We start from the raw sequence: 21,589 nt of genomic DNA, 5'->3' as shown, positions 1-21,589 counted from the left end.
TGTAATGTTACCATATACAATATGCATTCACATGCACCCATATGCCAATGTAAATGGAAATAGGAGAATAGCATAATTATACATATATGAGAATCAGGATTCATAACATCCATCCATCTCTGAGAGCAAAATGTAATTAACTGAAGGTTAATTGCATTTTCACTAATGGTAAGTATAGAATTTAGTACTTGAACCATCAAGGATGTTAAATCATAAGTGTTATCAATGAACTTTATAAGTACTACAGTACAATCTAAAAAAAAAACAGTCTACAGAAAATATATATAGCAGTTGAAATGTAAATAAAAATACATATTCAGTATATTAGGAACATGCAATAAATCAAGAATATAGTATGTAACAAGGTACATCTTGCAAGAAAAGAACCACAATTTTAAGGTTAGCTTCTGAAGTGGTAATGAGTTACGAAACTCCAACAGAATAACTGAATTACTCCAAGGTTTAAAATTACTCCAAGCTCCAGTTGTTGCTCCAGGTTTTGGCTCTGCACAAGTCCTATCAGGGAAGAGTGATTCTCCTGGCTCTATGGTGGCCGGCCCAGTCTTGGTTTCAGACGCTGTTTGCTCGGTGATTGAACCCAGGAATCTTTCTGCATCTCCGCCTCTTTCGACAGTTCGGGCCGGTGAGGTACCTTGATGGTTTGACTTACTCTTCCACTATTCGCGTCTGGTTTTCCAGTCACGGGTATATCGTCACTTGTACGGTGATCAGGTGACTTCTTTGATGGTATCTCACCTGCGGTCTTCGTAACGTACCCATTATTTTTTGGTAAAATGGTGCCTGTTAACTGGAGGCCTCAGGCCCTGGATGTGAACCGTGTCTCAAGAAGTCTTAATATTGCGCAATATACCTACACTCTTCTTCAGATGTTATGCTCACCTTGGGTCTAAAATACAGTATGGGAATGTTATGCTCAGTTCAAAATTTAATGAGCACAATTAAGATTTAAAAATTTTCATTAATAATCTCTTATGAACACAGGGAATATCTCAGTGTGCAAATACTTAAGCATAAGGCATTACTAATCAATTAGCATTGCAAATTATTATTTTTTGCAGTTGTACTGATAGTTATTATTTGACGTTAGTATTTAATTAAAGTGAAGCCATACCCTGTGATCATCACTTTCTTGTCCAGAATATTATGTGTATAAAGCCCAACCAGCCCTAGGGTTGGGCATTCTGCAATATTATTTCCTCTCTAAGAAGTTTTCCAAGATTCTCCATGCCCTGCAAAAAAAAAAAATACTTAAACTAAAGTAAAACCATAAAATGCTCATAAATTACCATAAAAATGGTAATATCATTAAACAAAGATTTAAGTTTCTCCGCTGTAGAGCCAGTGTGACAAGCTGCACGAGCAGACATTATAGGCGGTAAAGTAAAGTCTATCTCAACTGATCTTAAAAAGCTATGTTGATTGATTACTAAGGGGTGAGGGGTGCCCAGCTGTGTCCTGTGTCCGGGTCTCTACACCCCTTCCCCACTGCCCCTTCTCATATCTCCTTCCCTATCCCCACATCCCTTTCTATCTACCCCTTTCCAAATTTATACCTCAAGATGCCCCTCTCCTTTCCTCTCTACAATGACAATGAAAATATTTTTTCAAAAGAATGTGTGTACAAAGAACATAGGAGTAATGCACAAATTGTAGAGACAGAAGCTACACAATCTATAAATCCGCTGTTACTCAAAGCGTTTCAGGCAAAAAACATAAAATAACTAGACAAAAAAATTAACAATGGTGTGAGGAGGGGGGGTGGGGGTGGGGGGGGGGGGTATACCACTAAATAAAAAAGAAGAAAAGCTAACTGTTATGGTCTTACTGAGCCAGTAGCCGGGTTCTTTATTTCAGTCGCTGCTTATGGGCTTAATGCCTCTTCTTCATTGATCCCACCCTAAGTAAGTTATCAAGAGTTGGCAGTAGCAAATAATCGTGAAAAGAAAAGGGAAGTAAACAATACTAATCAGCAACTTCACCAATACAAAATCTTTTATATAATGTTATGACCCATGTAGCCTGGTGGAACGAGTCTACCCCAGTAAGAGTTATTCTGCCTTCCGGACCTGATTGAGAGGTCAGAGGAAAGATGTATATATTAAATATATAATAAACGTCAGTGAATAATTTAAAAATATCAGCAGAGGATGAGCATTTAAATAAGTGACACAAAATGAGATGTAGATACTTTGGAGACATGAAGTGGCGCTAGCAGGAGGTCGTGACCTCAATTGAGTTACAACAGTCATCAGAGGTGGTTTGTACATCGTGATCTCCTGGGAGAAGGAAGGGTATAGCGCCCTGTGTTAGTGCTGAAGTGAAGACTACTTGATGTCAAGTGTGAGGAAGCTGTATGGGAACGTCGTACACCATTTATCTATGATTTTGATAAATTAGAGGCGACCTGGAAGTGTGTGTCGGTTGCGCCTTTGTAGAACTCTAATTGTGGTGCTTCTTCAAGAGGAAGGGAAACAAGCAGACGTTTCTGTTGTGGAGCCTGCTGGGCGACTCCGTGTACTCAAGCCAGGAGCAGGAGAACTGTGAGGCAGTCTTAAAAAAACCTTGTTGGACGTCTTAGAGGACGCCATCTTGGAGGGCCGGAGTTGAATGCTCTTGAGCTATGAATTCTGCTGTAAGCTCATGTATAAGTTGGTATAGTGGTTGCCTGTGCTTAATCGTGTGCCCATCGACCATGTCAAGTGTTTATGTATGTAGGATATACATTTTTATTGTGGCAGTGAGCTAAAATAGACTGTTAGAGATAAGAGAACATGCTGGAGGAAGGAGTAGTACATCCTCCCTCACCGAAGGTCAAGTGCTGACTGAGGGGCGGAGGCCCCAGCAACGTGTCAAGACATGTTCCCAGTGTGGACTCGTCCAGGATGGGGGAGGACCATCGCAGCGACCCATTAGTGTTAAATAGAGATGTCGGGTGGAAGAGTTTTATTTTCTGTGAATACATTTAATTATGTTTTATTAGGAAAACATTTATTAGGGCATGATGATGGATTTGCAGGTTTGTGTGGGAGAACTGCAACGTTTGTGTGGGAGAACTGCAGCGTTTGTGTGGGAGAACTGCAACGTTTGTGTGGGAGAACTGCAGCGTTTGTGTGGGAGAACTGCAACGTTTGTGTGGGAGAACTGCAGCGTTTGTGTGGGAGAACTGCAACGTTTGTGTGGGAGAACTGCAACGTTTGTGTGGGAGAACTGCAACGTTTGTGTGGGAGAACTGCAGCGTTTGTGTGGGAGAACTGCAACGTTTGTGTGGGAGAACTGCAACGTTTGTGTGGGAGAACTGCAGCGTTTGTGTGGGAGAACTGCAACGTTTGTGTGGGAGAACTGCAACGTTTGTGTGGGAGAACTGCAACGTTTGTGTGGGAGAACTGCAGCGTTTGTGTGGGAGAACTGCAGCGTTTGTGTGGGAGAACTGCAGCGTTTGTGTGGGAGAACTGCAACGTTTGTGTGGGAGAACTGCAACGTTTGTGTGGGAGAACTGCAACGTTTGTGTGGGAGAACTGCAACGTTTGTGTGGGAGAACTGCAACGTTTGTGTGGGAGAATTGCAACGTTTGTGTGGGAGAACTGCAACGTTTGTGTGGGAGAACTGCAACGTTTGTGTGGGAGAACTGCAGCGTTTGTGTGGGAGAACTGCAACGTTTGTGTGGGAGAACTGCAACGTTTGTGTGGGAGAACTGCAACGTTTGTGTGGGAGAACTGCAGCGTTTGTGTGGGAGAACTGCAGCGTTTGTGTGGGAGAACTGCAACGTTTGTGTGGGAGAACTGCAGCGTTTGTGTGGGAGAAGTTAGTGAGAGAACTTCGTACCGGAGGAGGAGGAGTATAAGCTGAACTGCAAGGTGGTGCAGGACTTGGAGTTGAGGAGTGGAACTCCAGTGACACAGTGAAACTTCAAGGAGTGTAGAGTGCTACACGTATCTTGTGTGAAGCTGGTGGAGGAGCTTCACTCACATTCAAGGAGGACTCCATGTGCAGCTGATTGGAGGAACTGCAGGAGTACCTTATGTGATATTTTGAGGACCCAGATTGATGATTATACTATGGGACCTCGAGTAATAGAACAGAGGATCTTACAGACACGTTAATATTTAAGGGAGTGCGTGATTGCGTTTTGGCATGAAAGGCGCAGTGCAAGGCGAGGGATTGATTCTTTTTGTAGAGTAGAAAATATGTGAATATTTTATGTGCCAAATATTGCGGCCTAAAGCAGTGAAGGGAGCAGAAGGTTGTAGACTGAAGTTTAAGTAGCAGCCTGATACAGTTATAGATTGGAGACACAAGGCGATATTGTAGTGTTATCAGTTGGTAGCAGCCTGAGAGGTTACACTGTTTTATAACTATTCTTGTTTGTATATTGTGCATGTTCTTATGTATTAAATGTTATATTTGCTAGCTGGCTTTTGCTCCTGTCCTGGTGAGGCTTCCTGGCTAGAGAGAGAGAGAGAAATACATGGCTATAATTTGGGTGATAGTGGACTATAGCTAACTAAGGGGGGATTGAGAGATAATCCCACAGTAAGGAGAGTGCGGAGAGTCACGGTGGCTCGAGAGCAGATGTGTAGTCATGACAACTAGGCAGTGTGAGCCATACCCCTGAAATAAAGGTGACGCTGAACTCCTCTTCCAAAACCAAACCCTTACCAGGGTGATCTCCCAAATAATTGCAAGCACTCCAGCGTCCATTGCTGGCCGATTGACGGTAGCGGGAGTGTGGCTATTGTGGTCGGCTGTTTGTTCTGTCAGGGAGTGATTGGGGTTTCTGTTCGACGGTAAGCAAGTATCAGGTTGGTTCAAATAACCAAGTTTTAATGTATAACAACTCTCAACCTCCATGATAATAATCACTATACATACACGTATATACACTGTGAGTGTCACTTTCGCACAAGACACTAATACGATAAATTCTGCAGCCGTCTTCTATCCCAGTGAATCCACTCTATCTTCTATTATACATCATCTATGTTCAATGGTCCTCACACTGGCGAGTTCACCCTACTCAACACACAACCCGCTCTCGCACAAGACAGCAAGTATATGACTTATTGCTTATAGTCACTATTTTGCTTATAAATAAGTATATATGTGACATATTTCAAGCCAGATTTTTTTTTAAGGCACTAACTATTCCTCTCAGTTTTATTAAACAATAGAGATTTTATACAAAATTTGACAATATCCTGAGTTACTTTACAATTTATTTAAATATTTTAGTTTTGTTTTTATTATTTTTATATAACTGTAATATCAATATAGGTATAGGTTCAGTACTAATTGTAACATCTTAACATACTAAGAAGGTTAGGTTAGGTCGGTGTTTTCTATTCAGCTTTTCAAGGTAAACTCAAATATTCACAATAAATTAGTATGTCACATATGCACTTATTCATAAGCCAAATATTGACTATAAGCAAGTGCGAGAACGGGTTGCAACACAGCATGGGCCAGACTACATCATAACGTCAGTGTCCAAAACCCCACTTCTCTCCAGCACCACACTGGCAGAGGACTTCAGCAACATGCTGACAGGGATCACAAATAACATGTACAGGGGTCTCTACCAACACCCTGGCAAAAGTATCCAACAACATGCTAGCAGACCTCAACAGACGGCCAGGATACTGCCATCTCGTAACTTGTAACTAAGTACACAAGGATAACTTAGGATGACAGCCTTTCTCTGGGGGAACAGAAAATATGACTCGGTGAAGGCAATAGATGGCGATATCATTACCTCCCTCACCAGAGGGTATTATCATCGACCCACCACCTAAATAAGTTATAATCAGGAGCATTCCACAGGTGGTGCTGACCTTGGCACACTTCCACTAACAGACGGCGTTGTCTTCGTCACATCTACAAGAATTTGGATTGGAGTGCATTTTCACAGATGGTGTTGCTTCACAGGTGGTGTTGATATCGTCACACCTCCTCTCCAAAAAAAGAATTTGTTCAAGTTTCTAGAATCCTTATTCTGATACCTTCCAAGTGCTATATTGTCTTAATGGCTTGGCGCTTTCCCTTGATAGTTCTCTCTCTCCCCTCCTGCTTAGTGTCTTTATTATGAATAGAAAAAAAACATTATAAAAGGAAATAAAACAAATTAGAATTTCAAATGTGGGACAAGGCATCGGCTACCACGTTTTCTATTCCTTCAACGTGTTCAATATAAAGGGAGTACTGCTGGAGGTGTTGACCCCATCTGGTTAGTTTGAGATTCTTCTGTCCGAATTGTGCTAGAAACTTCAGAGGATTATGGTCAGATCTGACCAAAACTGGATGACCATTACTAGTCAAATAGACATCAAAATGTTGCACAGCATTCACCAGGGGCCAATGTTTATTTCTCTATTATGGAATAATTCCGTTGGCACTCACTTAACTACTTGGAATAATATGCCACAGAATGTTCTATCCCTTTAGCAGCATTCTGTGATAACACTGCCCCTAGACCGTAGTCTGAATCATCGACTGTTAAAATTAATTTGTCATCGACATTAAGGGATATAGGAATGGGAGATGAAATCAATATGGCTTTTAAGCTCTCAAAAGCCAACTGACAGTCCTTGTTCCACATGAGCTTTATCCCCCTTCTTCAGGAGATTTTGTCACAGGTACTGCGATCGTCCAGAAGTTTGGAACAAACTTACGGTAGAAGCCGGCCATACCCAGGAAACGCAGGACCTCCTTACGTGTTGAAGGGGTCGGGTACTGAACTACAGCATCTATGTTGCTGTTCTTAGGGGCGATCCATCCTCCTCCCACCACATGTACTAAAAACATAACAGAGCTCTTGACAAACTCAGATTTATGCAGATTGACTACCAACAGAGCTTGTTGAATAGCCAAAAATAATTCTTTTAGGTGTCGTAAATGTTCTTCCAATTTGAGTCATAGATCAATACATCATCAATGTAGACCATCGCATTCTCTACGTCGCGTAGAGAATGTATTCTCATCAATCGCTGAAAAGTAGAGGCTTGCATTTTACATTCCAAATGTCATTACTTGACATTAAAAAGACCATCTGGGGCCACAAAAGCAGAAGTAGGTTTGGCACGCTCTGTCAGAGGTACCTGCCAATAACCTTTGAAGAGGCCGAACTTTGTTAGGTAGGTAGCCCTACCGATGGTATCAATACACTTTTCTATCCTCGGAAAGGGATATGTATCTGCTACTGTGACCTTGTTAACCTGCTTATAATCAATGCATAATCTATGCTCATTACCAGGTTTGGGTACTAGCAGAACAGGGGACGACCACGGACTAACACTCGGGGTGATAAAATTATGTTGGAGCATAATTTGATCACAAACCTATAAAGCAACAGGGATGTTGCTTAATAGGTCTGGGTCTTACACCTTCCTCCAAGATAATGTCGTGTTTCAAGACGGACGTTAGACCTGGAACATTTCTGAAAATAAACTTATATTGTTTTATTAAGTCTGCGAGGGATCGCTGTTGCTCCTCAGGCAAGTGAGTTAACTTGGTAGGTAGATTCATCAGAATCTCTGAGTTTGTTGCTACCTGCTTACCAACATCCTACATCACCTCTTGGTCGTGCTCCCTTGCGACAACCATCGTTACTGGGCGAATGCCCCATTCTTGGTACCGCTTCATGTGTATTAACATTCGTTTTTTCTTTTTATCCGGAGTGCTAAGAATATAGTTAGTATTATTAACCTTCTTTAGCATTGGGTACGGACCAATGAATTTGGCACTCAAGTTTCCTGTTACTATTGGAGAACATACCAGAGCTAGGTCTCCTACCTGAAATTCCCTCTGTGTTGCTTTGCTGTCTTATCTCCTTTTGGTAGTTACCTGGGAATGTAACAGGTTTTCTTTGGCTAGATCCCAAGCAGCAAACAATCTGGCTTTGTTCGTAGACAACCAGTCCAACGCATCCATGTTGCTCTTTTTCTCTGACCATTGGCCCTTGATCATCTCCAATGGGCCTCTTACAGTGTGACCAAATATCTCGAATGGAGAAAGATCCAGAGAATCATATAAAATATTAGCATATTGTGCATCTATAGGCATAGGTTAGGTTAGGTTAGGTGTTTAGGTTCTGTTGGTGATTATTTGTATTTGTAGTACGTGGGTGAAGCATTTACAGAGTTGTGGTTCGAACAAAATTCGTCAGTGAAGCACTTGTTTTGTAAGTGTTCGAACGAAATCAGTTGTGATTCGTGTGAAAACCGTTTTTCGTTCAAAATCAGGGGGTTTGGCAGGTGCATGGAATCACTTTTGGGTCTTTGTTTGGAGGACGGGCTGTTCTACCAGGTGGGGTCTGTTTTGAAGCGCCTATCTTTCTGGGTGCTCTACCCCAGTCGACGGCAAACATAAATACTTTCATATATGTAAGTATTGTAAGTAAATGTAAGTTTCAAAAGACATTGCTTCCTTCACCTGTCTGAGGAGACCATGTTCTGGTTAGTGGTCCCTGGTAGGCATAACTCCATATGACTGAAGCCCTGGCCGTACTAATATTAGCTAATATCAGTCCAATAGCTCAAGAGAGCCGACGGGGCTCCCCCACAGAAAATAAGCCAATATACTGAGGGTTTAATTTAATTACTTTATAGCTACTGCATAACTATAATATACAATCACCTCACCTTCATCATCTCATCTGCAGTGGCACATGAGAAGGCTGCCCTCATGTACTGGCATGGTTTGCTAGAGTCCACTACAAAGTCCTTCCCAGGAACAAGAGCAATGTCCTTCTTTATTGCTCTTTTGAGTAGCATAGGACCAGTGTCTTCCAATTCTGGAACCTGGGAACATAAGGGGTGTAGATTATACTAGTATATTACGTGAATGAGATATAACAGTGCAAGAAACATCTACGAGTTGAGGTATAGTGCTGCACAACCAATTATTACAACATATAGAAATTACTTAAACTTAGGCCATAAAGCCCCTGAGCCCAGCCATAGGCCAGTGATCAAGGCTGAGTGATCAAGGCTGAGCATTACACCGAAGAAAGTCATCTACCCCCCCCCCCTCTACCCACGAGTTGGAACAAGAAAGAAAACTTCTGCAAACTGGAAAAAGTTTAATAAAAGTTCATGGCCAAAGTTTATGCAACTCAAACAAATCCCCTACTGAGAGAAGAGGAATCAAACCCTCATTCTCCAATCCCACTCCAGCAAATGCCTCCAGACCAATCTCCTGAAAGATGCGGAGTTGTGCCAAATAGCTCAGGTTTGGACAATAGATCAGAAGAGCAAGAAACCAAGACTGAGCCAGCCACCAACGGCCCGGAAAGATCACCCCAGTTCATATAAGACCCCAATATCACACAGATAGATATATTAGCCGAGGAGAGGGAGAAGCCATATATGTTAGGGAATATATGAAATGTAGTCTCACAGAGGGAATCAAAACTGAACCACACACATAAACTATCTGTCTAGAATACAACGAAAAAACAAATAATCTTATAATAGGAGTTATATACAGGCCACCAAAAGTTAGAATGAAATGCAGGGGGTAATGATGTTGGGCGAGTTAGGAGTGAGGAACTAATACAGAGATTCAGGACAGCCATTGAATTAGTTAGGAGCAAGGGAGGAATCCCTATCATATGTGGCATTCTTCCAAGAAAGGGAGTGGGAAATGAATGGATGTCGAGGGCACTTGGTGTCAATTGCCGGCTGGAAAGATATTGCAAATCAAATGCAATATCTTTCATAGACAACTGGGAACACTTCTATGGAAGAAATGAAATGTATGCTCGTGATGGGGTGCATCTATCGAGAGCTGGGGTTGTTGCTGTTGCGAACTCGTTGGAAGAAGTGGTTAGAGGTGTTTGTTTGGGTTTAAACTGTTAGTAGATAGAGGTATGGGAATTGATTTGGAGGAAGGAGGTAATAAAAGTATGTGTTTGTGGGAGAAAAGAATTGGCAAAATGATCAGGGAAAGAGAAGGGCCTCAAAATAACAATTCACTTAGGGTATATTACACTAACAGTAGAAGTCTAAGAAATAAAATTAACGAATTAAATGCTCTTGTCTGCACAGAAAAAATAGATATTATTGCACTTATCGAAACGTGGATGAATGTAGAAAATAGAGAACTATTAGCTGAATATCAAATAAATGGATTTAAACTATTTCACACAGATAGATATATTAGACGAGGAGGTGGAGTAGCCATATATGTTAAGGACAATTTGAAATGTAGTCTCAAAGAGGGAATCAAAACTGAGCCACACACAGAAACTATTTGGATAGAATTAAACGAAAAAGCTAATAATATTATAATAGGAGTTATATATAGGCCTCCAAATTTAGACAGAATGGAAGCAAAGCATCTATGGGATGAAATATCTAGAGCATCTAGATCTAACAGTATTTATGTCATGGGTGACTTTAATTTTAGTGGAATAAACTGGTTGAACAAAATAGGGAATAGTGAAGCAGAAGATTTTCTAGAATTAATTGACGATTGCTTTCTTACACAACACATTAAGGAACCAACACGGGAAAATAATATTTTAGATTTAGTGTTAACTAACAAGGAAACACAAATTAATGACATCGAAATAGGGAGTGAGCTAGGGAACAGTGATAAGAACATAAGAACATAAGAACAAAGGTAACTGCAGAAGGCCTATTGGCCCATACGAGGCAGCTCCAATTCTATAACCACCCAATCCCACTCATATACTTGTCCAACCCGTGCTTGAAACAATCGAGGGACCCCACCTCCACAATGTTACGCGGCAATTGGTTCCACAAATCAACAACCCTGTTACTGAACCAGTATTTATCCAAGTCTTTCCTAAATCTAAACTTATCCAATTTATATCCATTGTTTCGTGTTCTGTCCTGTGTTGATACTTTTAATACCCTATTAATATCCCCCCGGTTATGTCCATTCATCCACTTGTAAACCTCTATCATGTCACCCCTAACTCTTCGCCTTTCCAGTGAATGCAACTTAAGCTTTGTTAATCTTTCTTCATATGAAAGATTTCTAATTTGGGGAATTAACTTAGTCATCCTACGCTGGACACGTTCAAGTGAATTTATATCCATTCTATAATATGGCGACCAAAACTGAACTGCATAATCTAAATGGGGCCTAACTAGAGCAAGATATAGCTTGAGAACCACACCAGGTGTCTTGTTACTAACGCTGCGATTAATAAATCCAAGTGTCCGATTTGCCTTATTACGAACATTTATGCATTGATCCTTTTGTTTTAAATTCTTACTAATCATAACTCCCAGATCCCTTTCGCAATCCGACTTCGCAATCACAACACCATCTAGCTCGTATCTTGTAACTCTATCATCATTACCTAACCTCAGAACTTTACATTTATCAGCATTAAACTGCATCTGCCAATCCTTTGACCATTTCAAAACCCTATCTAGATCAACTTGAAGTGATAGTGAGTCCTCCTCCGAATTAATTTCCCTACCGATTTTCGTATCATCGGCAAATTTGCAAATGTTGCTACTCAAACCTGAATCTAAATCATTTATATATATTATAAACAACAGAGGTCCCAGGACAGAGCCTTGAGGCACTCCACTTACAACATTTTCCCACTCTGACTTGATTCCATTTATACTAACTCTCTGTTTCCTTTGGTATAGCCATGCCCTAATCCAGCTTAATATAGCACCCCCAATACCATGAGACTCTATTTTTTTAATCAGTCTTTCATGTGGCACTGTATCAAAAGCTTTGCTAAAGTCAAGGTATACAACATCGCAATCCTTACCACTATCAACTGCCTCAACAATGCTAGAATAAAAAGATAACAAATTTGTTAAACATGAACGGCCATTTATAAAACCATGTTGCGACTCAATTATTAATTTATGTTTTTCAAGATGAAGACGAATTTTATTTGCTATTATAGATTCGAGTAACTTTCCCACAATAGACGTTAGGCTAATTGGTCGATAGTTAGACGCAAGTGATCTATCTCCTTTCTTAAAAACTGGTATCACATTAGCAACTTTCCAATACTCTGGCACTCTGCCTGACTCTATTGATTTATTAAATATGGTTGACAGTGGGTCACAAAGCTCCTCTTTGCATTCTTTAAGCACCCTGGCAAACACTTCATCCGGCCCTGGGGATTTGTTTGGTTTGAGTTTTACTATTTGTTTAAGAACATCCTCCCTGGTAACTGCTAAACTCGTCAACCTGTCCTCGTCCCCACCCACATAGACTTGTTCGGCTGAAGGCATATTGTTAAGTTCCTCTTTAGTAAATACAGATACAAAATATTTATTAAAAATACTACTCATCTCTTCATCACTATCTGTTATTTGACCTGTCTCAGTTTTTAATGGACCTATCCTTTCCCTAGTCTTAGTACGATATAACTGAAAAAACCCTTTAGGATTTGTCTTTGCTTGCCCTGCTATGCGAACTTCATAGTTTCTTTTTGCTTTCCTTATCTCTTTTTTAACATTTCTAACCAGTTGTACGAATTCCTGTTCTAAAGTGACCTCCCCATTTTTAATCCTTTTGTACCAAGCTCTCTTTTTACCTATAAGGTTCTTCAAATTCTTTGTTATCCACTTTGGGTCATTAGTATACGATCTATTCAATTTGTATGGTATACTACGTTCCTGTGCTTTGTTTAGAATATTCTTAAATAAGTTATATATTGAATCCACATCGAAATCCCCATTTAAGTCACCTATCGCTGGGTTCATGTCTCGCTCCAAGACCGGCCCACACCCCATACCCAAGCCTTTCCAATCAATTTGACCCAAAAAATTTCTTAGGCTATTAAAATCAGCTTTTCGAAAATCTGGCACTTTAACAGAATTTTCTCCTACTGGTCTATTCCATTCTATGCTAAATCTGATTTCTTTGTGATCACTGCTCCCTAGCTCACTCCCTATTTCGATGTCATTAATTTGCGTTTCCCTGTTAGTTAACACTAAATCTAAAATATTATTTTCCCGTGTTGGTTCCTTAATGTGTTGCGTAAGAAAGCAATCGTCAATTAATTCTAGAAAATCTTCTGCTTCACTATTCCCTGTTTTGTTCAACCAGTTTATTCCGCTAAAATTAAAGTCACCCATGACATAAATACTGTTAGATCTAGATGCTCTAGATATTTCATCCCATAGATGCTTTGCTTCCATTCTGTCTAAATTTGGTGGCCTATATATTACTCCTATTATAATATTATTAGCTTTTTCGTTTAATTCAATCCAAATAGTTTCTGTGTGTGGCTCTGTTTTGATTCCCTCTTTGAGACTACATTTCAAATTGTCCCTAACATATATGGCTACTCCACCTCCTCGTCTAATATATCTATCTGTGTGAAATAGTTTAAATCCATATATTTGATATTCAGCTAATAGTTCTCTATTTTCTACATTCATCCACGTTTCGGTAAGTGCAATAATATCTATTTTTTCTGTGCAGACAAGAGCATTTAATTCGTTAATTTTATTTCTTAGACTTCTACTGTTAGTGTAATATACCCTAAGTGAATTGTTATTTTGCGGACCTTCTCTTTCCCTGATCGTTTTGCCAATTCCTTTCTCCCACAAACACATACTTTTATTACCTCCTTCCTCCAAATCAATTCCCATACCTCTATCTACTAACAGTTTAAACCCAAACAAACACCTCTAACCACTTCTTCTAGCGAGTTCGCAACAGCAACAGTATACGATCATCTTGGGATTGGGTGGTTGTAGAATGGGAGCTGCCTCGTGTGGGCCAACGGGCCTTCTGCAGTTGCCTTTGTTCTTAACAACCCCAGCTCTCGATAGATGCACCCCATCACGAGCATACATTTCATTTCTTCCATAGAAGTGTTCCCAGTTGTCTATGAAAGATATTGCATTTGATTTGCAATATCTTTCCAGCCGGCAATTGACACCAAGTGCCCTCGATATCCATTCATTTCCCACTCCCAAATCACAAAGAAATCAGATTTAGCATAGAATGGAATAGACCTGTAGGAGAAAATTCTGTTAAAATGCCAGATTTTCGAAAAGCTGATTTGAATAGCCTAAGAAATTTTTGGGGTCAAATTGATTGGAAAGTCTTGGGTATGGGGTGTGGGCCGGTCTTGGAGCGAGACATGAACCCAGCGATAGGGGACTTAAATGGGGATTTCGATGTGGATTCAATATATAACTTATTTAAGGTTATTCTAAACAAAGCACAGAAACGTAGTATACCATACAAATTGAATAGATCGAATACTAATGACCCAAAGTGGATAACAAAGAATTTGAAGAACCTTATAGATAAAAAGAGAGAACATAAGAACAAAGGCAACTGCAGAAGGCCTATTGGCCCATACGAGGCAGCTCCTATTTATAACCACCCAATCCCACTCATATACATGTCCAACCCATGCTTGAAACAATCGAGGGACCCCACCTCCACAATGTTACGCGGCAATTGGTTCCACAAATCAACAACCCTGTTACTGAACCAGTATTTACCCAAGTCTTTCCTAAATCTAAACTTATCCAATTTATACCCATTGTTTCGTGTTCTGTCTTGTGTTGATACTTTTAATACCCTATTAATATCCCCTTTGTTATGTTCATTCATCCACTTGTAAACCTCTATCATGTCACCCCTAACTCTTCGCCTTTCCAGTGAATGCAACTTAAGCTTTGTTAATCTTTCTTCATATGAAAGATTTCTAATTTGGGGAATTAACTTAGTCATCCTACGCTGGACACGTTCAAGTGAATTTATATCCATTCTATAATATGGCGACCAAAACTGAACTGCATAATCTAAATGGGGCCTAACTAGAGCAAGATATACCTTGAGAACCACACCAGGTGTCTTGTTACTAACGCTGCGATTAATAAATCCGTGTCCGATTTGCCTTATTACGAACATTTATGCATTGATCCTTTTGTTTTAAATTCTTACTTATCATAACTCCCAAATCCCTTTCACAATCCGACTTCGCAATCTCAACACCATCTAGCTCGTATCTTGTAACTCTATCATCATTACCTAACCTCAGAACTTTACATTTATCAGCATTAAACTGCATCTGCCAATCCTTTGACCATTTCAAAACCCTATCTAGATCAACTTGAAGTGATAGTGAGTCCTCCTCCGAATTAATTTCCCTACCGATTTTCGTATCATCGGCAAATTTGCAAATGTTGCTACTCAAACCTGAATCTAAATCATTTTATATATTATAAACAACAGAGGTCCCAGGACAGAGCCTTGAGGCACTCCACTTACAACATTTTCCCACTCTGACTTGACTCCATTTATACTAACTCTCTGTTTCCTTTGGTATAGCCATTAATATCATAAGAATATCATAAGAATCCATGCCCTAATCCATTTTAATATAGCACCCCCAATACCATGAGCCTCAATCTTTTTAATCAGTCTTTCATGTGGCACTGTATCAAAAGCTTTGCTAAAGTCAAGGTACACAACATCACAATCCTTACCACTATCAACTGCCTCAACTATGCTAGAATAAAAAGATAACAAATTTGTTAAACATGAACGGCCATTTATAAAACCATGTTGCGACTCAATTATTAATTTATGTTTTTCAAGATGAAGACGAATTTTATTTGCTATTATAGATTCGAGTAACTTACCCACAATAGACGTTAGGCTAATTGGTCGATAGTTAGACGCAAGTGATCTATCTCCTTTCTTAAAAACAGGTATCACATTAGCAACTTTCCAAAACTCTGGCACTCTGCCTGACTCTATTGATTTATTAAATATGGTTGACAGTGGGTCACAAAGCTCCTCTTTGCATTCTTTAAGCACCCTGGCAAACACTTCATCCGGCCCTGGGGATTTGTTTGGTTTGAGTTTTACTATAGGGGGAACAGGTTAAGGGTTTGCTATCCCGGAGCTGGCATTGGTGATATTATAAACAACATGAATGATATTATGGCTGGTAATGGGAACAATCCCATTATTTGCATTAGCGTGGGAGGAAATGATGTTGGTCGAGTCAGGAGTGAGGAACTGATTCAGAGGTATAAAACAGCCATAGAGTTAGTTAGGAGCAAGGGAGGAATCCCGATCATATGTGGCATTCTTCCAAGAAAGGGAGTGGGAAATGAATGGATATCGAGGGCACTTGGTGTCAATTGCCGGCTGGAAAGATATTGCAAATCAAATGCAATATCTTTCATAGACAACTGGGAACACTTCTATGGAAGAAATGAAATGTATGCTCGTGATGGGGTGCATCTATCGAGAGCTGGGGTTGTTGCTGTTGCGAACTCGCTAGAAGAAGTGGTTAGAGGTGTTTGTTTGGGTTTAAACTGTTAGTAGATAGAGGTATGGGAATTGATTTGGAGGAAGGAGGTAATAAAAGTATGTGTTTGTGGGAGAAAGGAATTGGCAAAACGATCAGGGAAAGAGAAGGTCCGCAAAATAACAATTCACTTAGGGTATATTACACTAACAGTAGAAGTCTAAGAAATAAAATTAACGAATTAAATGCTCTTGTCTGCACAGAAAAAATAGATATTATTGCACTTACCGAAACGTGGATGAATGTAGAAAATAGAGAACTATTAGCTGAATATCAAATATATGGATTTAAACTATTTCACACAGATAGATATATTAGACGAGGAGGTGGAGTAGCCATATATGTTAGGGACAATTTGAAATGTAGTCTCAAAGAGGGAATCAAAACAGAGCCACACACAGAAACTATTTGGATTGAATTAAACGAAAAAGCTAATAATATTATAATAGGAGTAATATATAGGCCACCAAATTTAGACAGAATGGAAGCAAAGCATCTATGGGATGAAATATCTAGAGCATCTAGATCTAACAGTATTTATGTCATGGGTGACTTTAATTTTAGCGGAATAAACTGGTTGAACAAAACAGGGAATAGTGAAGCAGAAGATTTTCTAGAATTAATTGACGATTGCTTTCTTACGCAACACATTAAGGAACCAACACGGGAAAATAATATTTTAGATTTAGTGTTAACTAACAGGGAAACGCAAATTAATGACATCGAAATAGGGAGTGAGCTAGGGAGCAGTGATCACAAAGAAATCAGATTTAGCATAGAATGGAATAGACCAGTAGGAGAAAATTCTGTTAAAGTGCCAGATTTTCGAAAAGCTGATTTTAATAGCCTAAGAAATTTTTTGGGTCAAATTGATTGGAAAGGCTTGGGTATGGGGTGTGGGCCGGTCTTGGAGCGAGACATGAACCCAGCGATAGGTGACTTAAATGGGGACTTCGATGTGGATTCAATATATAACTTATTTAAGAATATTCTAAACAAAGCACAGGAACGTAGAATACCATACAAATTGAATAGATCGTATACTAATGACCCAAAGTGGATAACAAAGAATTTGAAGAACCTTATAGGAAAAAAGAGAGCTTGGTACAAAAGGATTAAAAATGGGGAGGTCACTTTAGAACAGGAATTCGTACAACTGGTTAGAAATGTTAAAAAAGAGATAAGGAAAGCAAAAAGAAACTATGAAGTTCGCATAGCAGGGCAAGCAAAGACAAATCCTAAAGGGTTTTTTCAGTTATATCGTACTAAGACTAGGGAAAGGATAGGTCCATTAAAAACTGAGACATAAGAAGAACATAAGAACATAAGAACAAAGGTAACTGCAGAAGGCCTATTGGCCCATACGAGGCAGCTCCTATTCTATAACCACCCAATCCCACTCATATACTTGTCCAACCCGTGCTTGAAACAATCGAGGGACCCCACCTCCACAATGTTACGCGGCAATTGGTTCCACAAATCAACAACCCTGTTACTGAACCAGTATTTACCCAAGTCTTTCCTAAATCTAAACTTATCCAATTTATATCCATTGTTTCGTGTTCTGTCCTGTGTTGATACTTTTAATACCCTATTAATATCCCCCCGGGATATTAGGGTCAAATAACAGATAGTGATGAAGAGATGAGTAGTATTTTTAATAAATATTTTGTATCTGTATTTACTAAAGAGGAACTTAACAATATGCCTTCAGCCGAACAAGTCTATGTGGGTGGGGACGAGGACAGGTTGACGAGTTTAGCAGTTACCAGGGAGGATGTTCTTAAACAAATAGTAAAACTCAAACCAAACAAATCCCCAGGGCCGGATGAAGTGTTTGCTAGGGTGCTTAAAGAATGCAAAGAGGAGCTTTGTGACCCACTGTCAACCATATTTAATAAATCAATAGAGTCAGGCAGAGTGCCAGAGTTTTGGAAAGTTGCTAATGTGATACCAGTTTTTAAGAAAGGAGATAGATCACTTGCGTCTAACTATCGACCAATTAGCCTAACGTCTATTGTGGGAAAGTTACTCGAATCTATAATAGCAAATAAAATTCGTCTTCATCTTGAAAAACATAAATTAATAATTGAGTCGCAACATGGTTTTATAAATGGCCGTTCATGTTTAACAAATTTGTTATCTTTTTATTCTAGCATTGTTGAGGCAGTTGATAGTGGTAAGGATTGCGATGTTGTATACCTTGACTTTAGCAAAGCTTTTGATACAGTGCCACATGAAAGACTGATTAAAAAAATAGAGTCTCATGGTATTGGGGGTGCTATATTAAGCTGGATTAGGGCATGGCTATACCAAAGGAAACAGAGAGTTAGTATAAATGGAATCAAGTCAGAGTGGGAAAATGTTGTAAGTGGAGTGCCTCAAGGCTCTGTCCTGGGACCTCTGTTGTTTATAATATATATAAATGATTTAGATTCAGGTTTGAGTAGCAACATTTGCAAATTTGCCGATGATACGAAAATCGGTAGGGAAATTAATTCGGAGGAGGACTCACTATCACTTCAAGTTGATCTAGATAGGGTTTTGAAATGGTCAAAGGATTGGCAGATGCAGTTTAATGCTGATAAATGTAAAGTTCTGAGGTTAGGTAATGATGATAGAGTTACAAGATACGAGCTAGATGGTGTTGTGATTGCGAAGTCGGATTGCGAAAGGGATCTGGGAGTTTTGATTAGTAAGAATTTAAAACAAAAGGATCAATGCATAAATGTTCGTAATAAGGCAAATCGGACACTTGGATTTATTAATCGCAGCGTTAGTAACAAGACACCTGGTGTGGTTCTCAAGCTATATCTTGCTCTAGTTAGGCCCCATTTAGATTATGCAGTTCAGTTTTGGTCGCCATATTATAGAATGGATATAAATTCACTTGAACGTGTCCAGCGTAGGATGACTAAGTTAATTCCCCAAATTAGAAATCTTTCATATGAAGAAAGATTAACAAAGCTTAAGTTGCATTCACTGGAAAGGCGAAGAGTTAGGGGTGACATGATAGAGGTTTACAAGTGGATGAATGGACATAACCGGGGGGATATTAATAGGGTATTAAAAGTATCAACACAGGACAGAACACGAAACAATGGATATAAATTGGATAAGTTTAGATTTAGGAAAGACTTGGGTAAATACTGGTTCAGTAACAGGGTTGTTGATTTGTGGAACCAATTGCCGCGTAACATTGTGGAGGTGGGGTCCCTCGATTGTTTCAAGCACGGGTTGGACAAGTATATGAGTGGGATTGGGTGGTTATAGAATAGGAGCTGCCTCGTATGGGCCAATAGGCCTTCTGCAGTTACCTTTGTTCTTATGTTCTTATGTTCTATTTGTTTAAGAACATCCTCCCTGGTAACTGCTAAACTCGTCAACCTGTCCTCGTCCCCACCCACATAGACTTGTTCGGCTGAAGGCATATTGTTACGTTCCTCTTTAGTAAATACAGATACAAAATATTTATTATACTACTCATCTCTTCATCACTATCTGTTATTTGACCTGTCTCAGTTTTTAATGGACCTATCCTTTCCCTAGTCTTAGTACGATATAACTGAAAAAACCCTTTAGGATTTGTCCTTGCTTGCCCTGCTATGCGAACTACATAGTTTCTTTTTGCTTTCCTTATCTCTTTTTTAACATTTCTAACCAGTTGTACGAATTTCTGTTCTAAAGTGACCTCCCCATTTTTAATCCTTTTGTACCAAGCTCTCTTTTTACCTATAAGGTTCTTCAAATTCTTTGTTATCCACTTTGGGTCATTAGTATTCGATCTATTCAATTTGTATGGTATACTACGTTCCTGTGCTTTGTTTAGAATATTCTTAAATAAGTTATATATTGAATCCACATCGAAATCCCCATTAACGTCACCTATCGCTGGGTTCATGTCTCGCTCCAAGACCGGCCCCCACCCCATACCCAAGACTTTCCAATCAATTTGACCCAAAGAATTTCTTAGGCTATTAAAATCAGCTTTTCGAAAATCTGGCACTTTAACAGAATTTTCTCCTACAAATCTATTCCATTCTATGCTAAATCTGATTTCTTTGTGATCACTGTTCCCTAGCTCACTCCCTATTTCGATGTCATTAATTTGTGTTTCCCTGTTAGTTAACACTAAATCTAAAATATTATTTTCCCGTGTTGGTTCCTTAATGTGTTGCGTAAGAAAGCAATCGTCAATTAATTCTAGAAAATCTTCTGCTTCACTATTCCCTGTTTTGTTCAACCAGTTTATTCCTCTAAAATTAAAGTCACCCATGACGTAAATACTGTTAGATCTAGATGCCCTAGATATTTTATCCCATAGATGCTTTGCTTCCATTCTGTCTAAATTTGGTGGCCTATATATAACTCCTATTATAATATTATTTGCTTTTTCGTATAATTCGTCTTCATCTTGAAAAACATAAATTAATAATTGAGTCGCAACATGGTTTTATAAATGGCCGTTCATGTTTAACAAATTTGTTATCTTTTTATTCTAGCATAGTTGAGGCAGTTGATAGTGGTAAGGATTGTGATGTTGTGTACCTTGACTTTAGCAAAGCTTTTGATACAGTGCCACATGAAAGACTGATTAAAAAGATAGAGGTTCATGGTATTGGGGGTGCTATATTAAACTGGATTAGGGCATGGCTATACCAAAGGAAACAGAGAGTTAGTATAAATGGAGTCAAGTCAGAGTGGGAAAATGTTGTAAGTGGAGTGCCTCAAGGCTCTGTCCTTGGACCTCTTTTGTTTATAATATATATAAATGATTTAGATTCAGGTTTGAGTAGCAACATTTGCAAATTTGCCGATGATACGAAAATCGGTAGGGAAATTAATTCGGAGGAGGACTCACTATCACTTCAAGTTGATCTAGATAGGGTTTTGAAATGGTCAAAGGATTGGCAGATGCAGTTTAATGCTGATAAATGTAAAGTTCTGAGGTTAGGTAATGATGATAGAGTTACAAGATACGAGCTAGATGGTGTTGAGATTGCGAAGTCGGATTGCGAAAGGGATCTGGGAGTTATGATTAATAAGAATTTAAAACAAAAGGATCAATGCATAAATGTTCGTAATAAGGCAAATCGGACACTTGGATTTATTAATCGCAGCGTTAGTAACAAGACACCTGGTGTGGTTCTCAAGCTATATCTTGCTCTAGTTAGGCCCCATTTAGATTTTGCAGTTCAGTTTTGGTCGCCATATTATAGAATGGATATAAATTCACTTGAACGTGTCCAGCGTAGGATGACTAAGTTAATTCCCCAAATT

At 39.3% G+C, this 21,589-nt stretch overlaps 1 protein-coding gene across 2 annotated transcripts in view; it reads right to left on the bottom strand.

The window, feature by feature from the left end:
* Window positions 1-217: 217 nt before the first annotated feature.
* The window catches only part of LOC123757397 (kynurenine/alpha-aminoadipate aminotransferase, mitochondrial), a 246,314-nt gene continuing 224,942 nt past the window's right edge, over window positions 218-21,589 (bottom strand). Inside the window, exons 10-12 of one of the 2 annotated variants that reach the window (XR_011229092.1) lie at window positions 8,655-8,813; window positions 1,133-1,250; window positions 218-907 (exon numbers count right to left, since the gene is read on the bottom strand). Coding sequence is in view for 1 of the 2 variants with exons in the window: in XM_069326949.1 (XP_069183050.1) it covers window positions 1,188-1,250; window positions 8,655-8,813 (222 nt within the window). In the remaining variant the exon portion in view is untranslated. Of the gene's footprint in view, window positions 1,251-8,654; window positions 8,814-21,589 lie in introns of both variants that reach the window. The other variant, XM_069326949.1, reaches the window with a different exon arrangement.

Source organism: Procambarus clarkii, chromosome 19 (assembly GCF_040958095.1).
Source record: "Procambarus clarkii isolate CNS0578487 chromosome 19, FALCON_Pclarkii_2.0, whole genome shotgun sequence".
NCBI lineage: Eukaryota > Metazoa > Arthropoda > Malacostraca > Decapoda > Cambaridae > Procambarus > Procambarus clarkii.
Note: the sequence above shows the minus strand (reverse complement) of the source record. Positions and strands in the feature narration are given on the sequence as shown.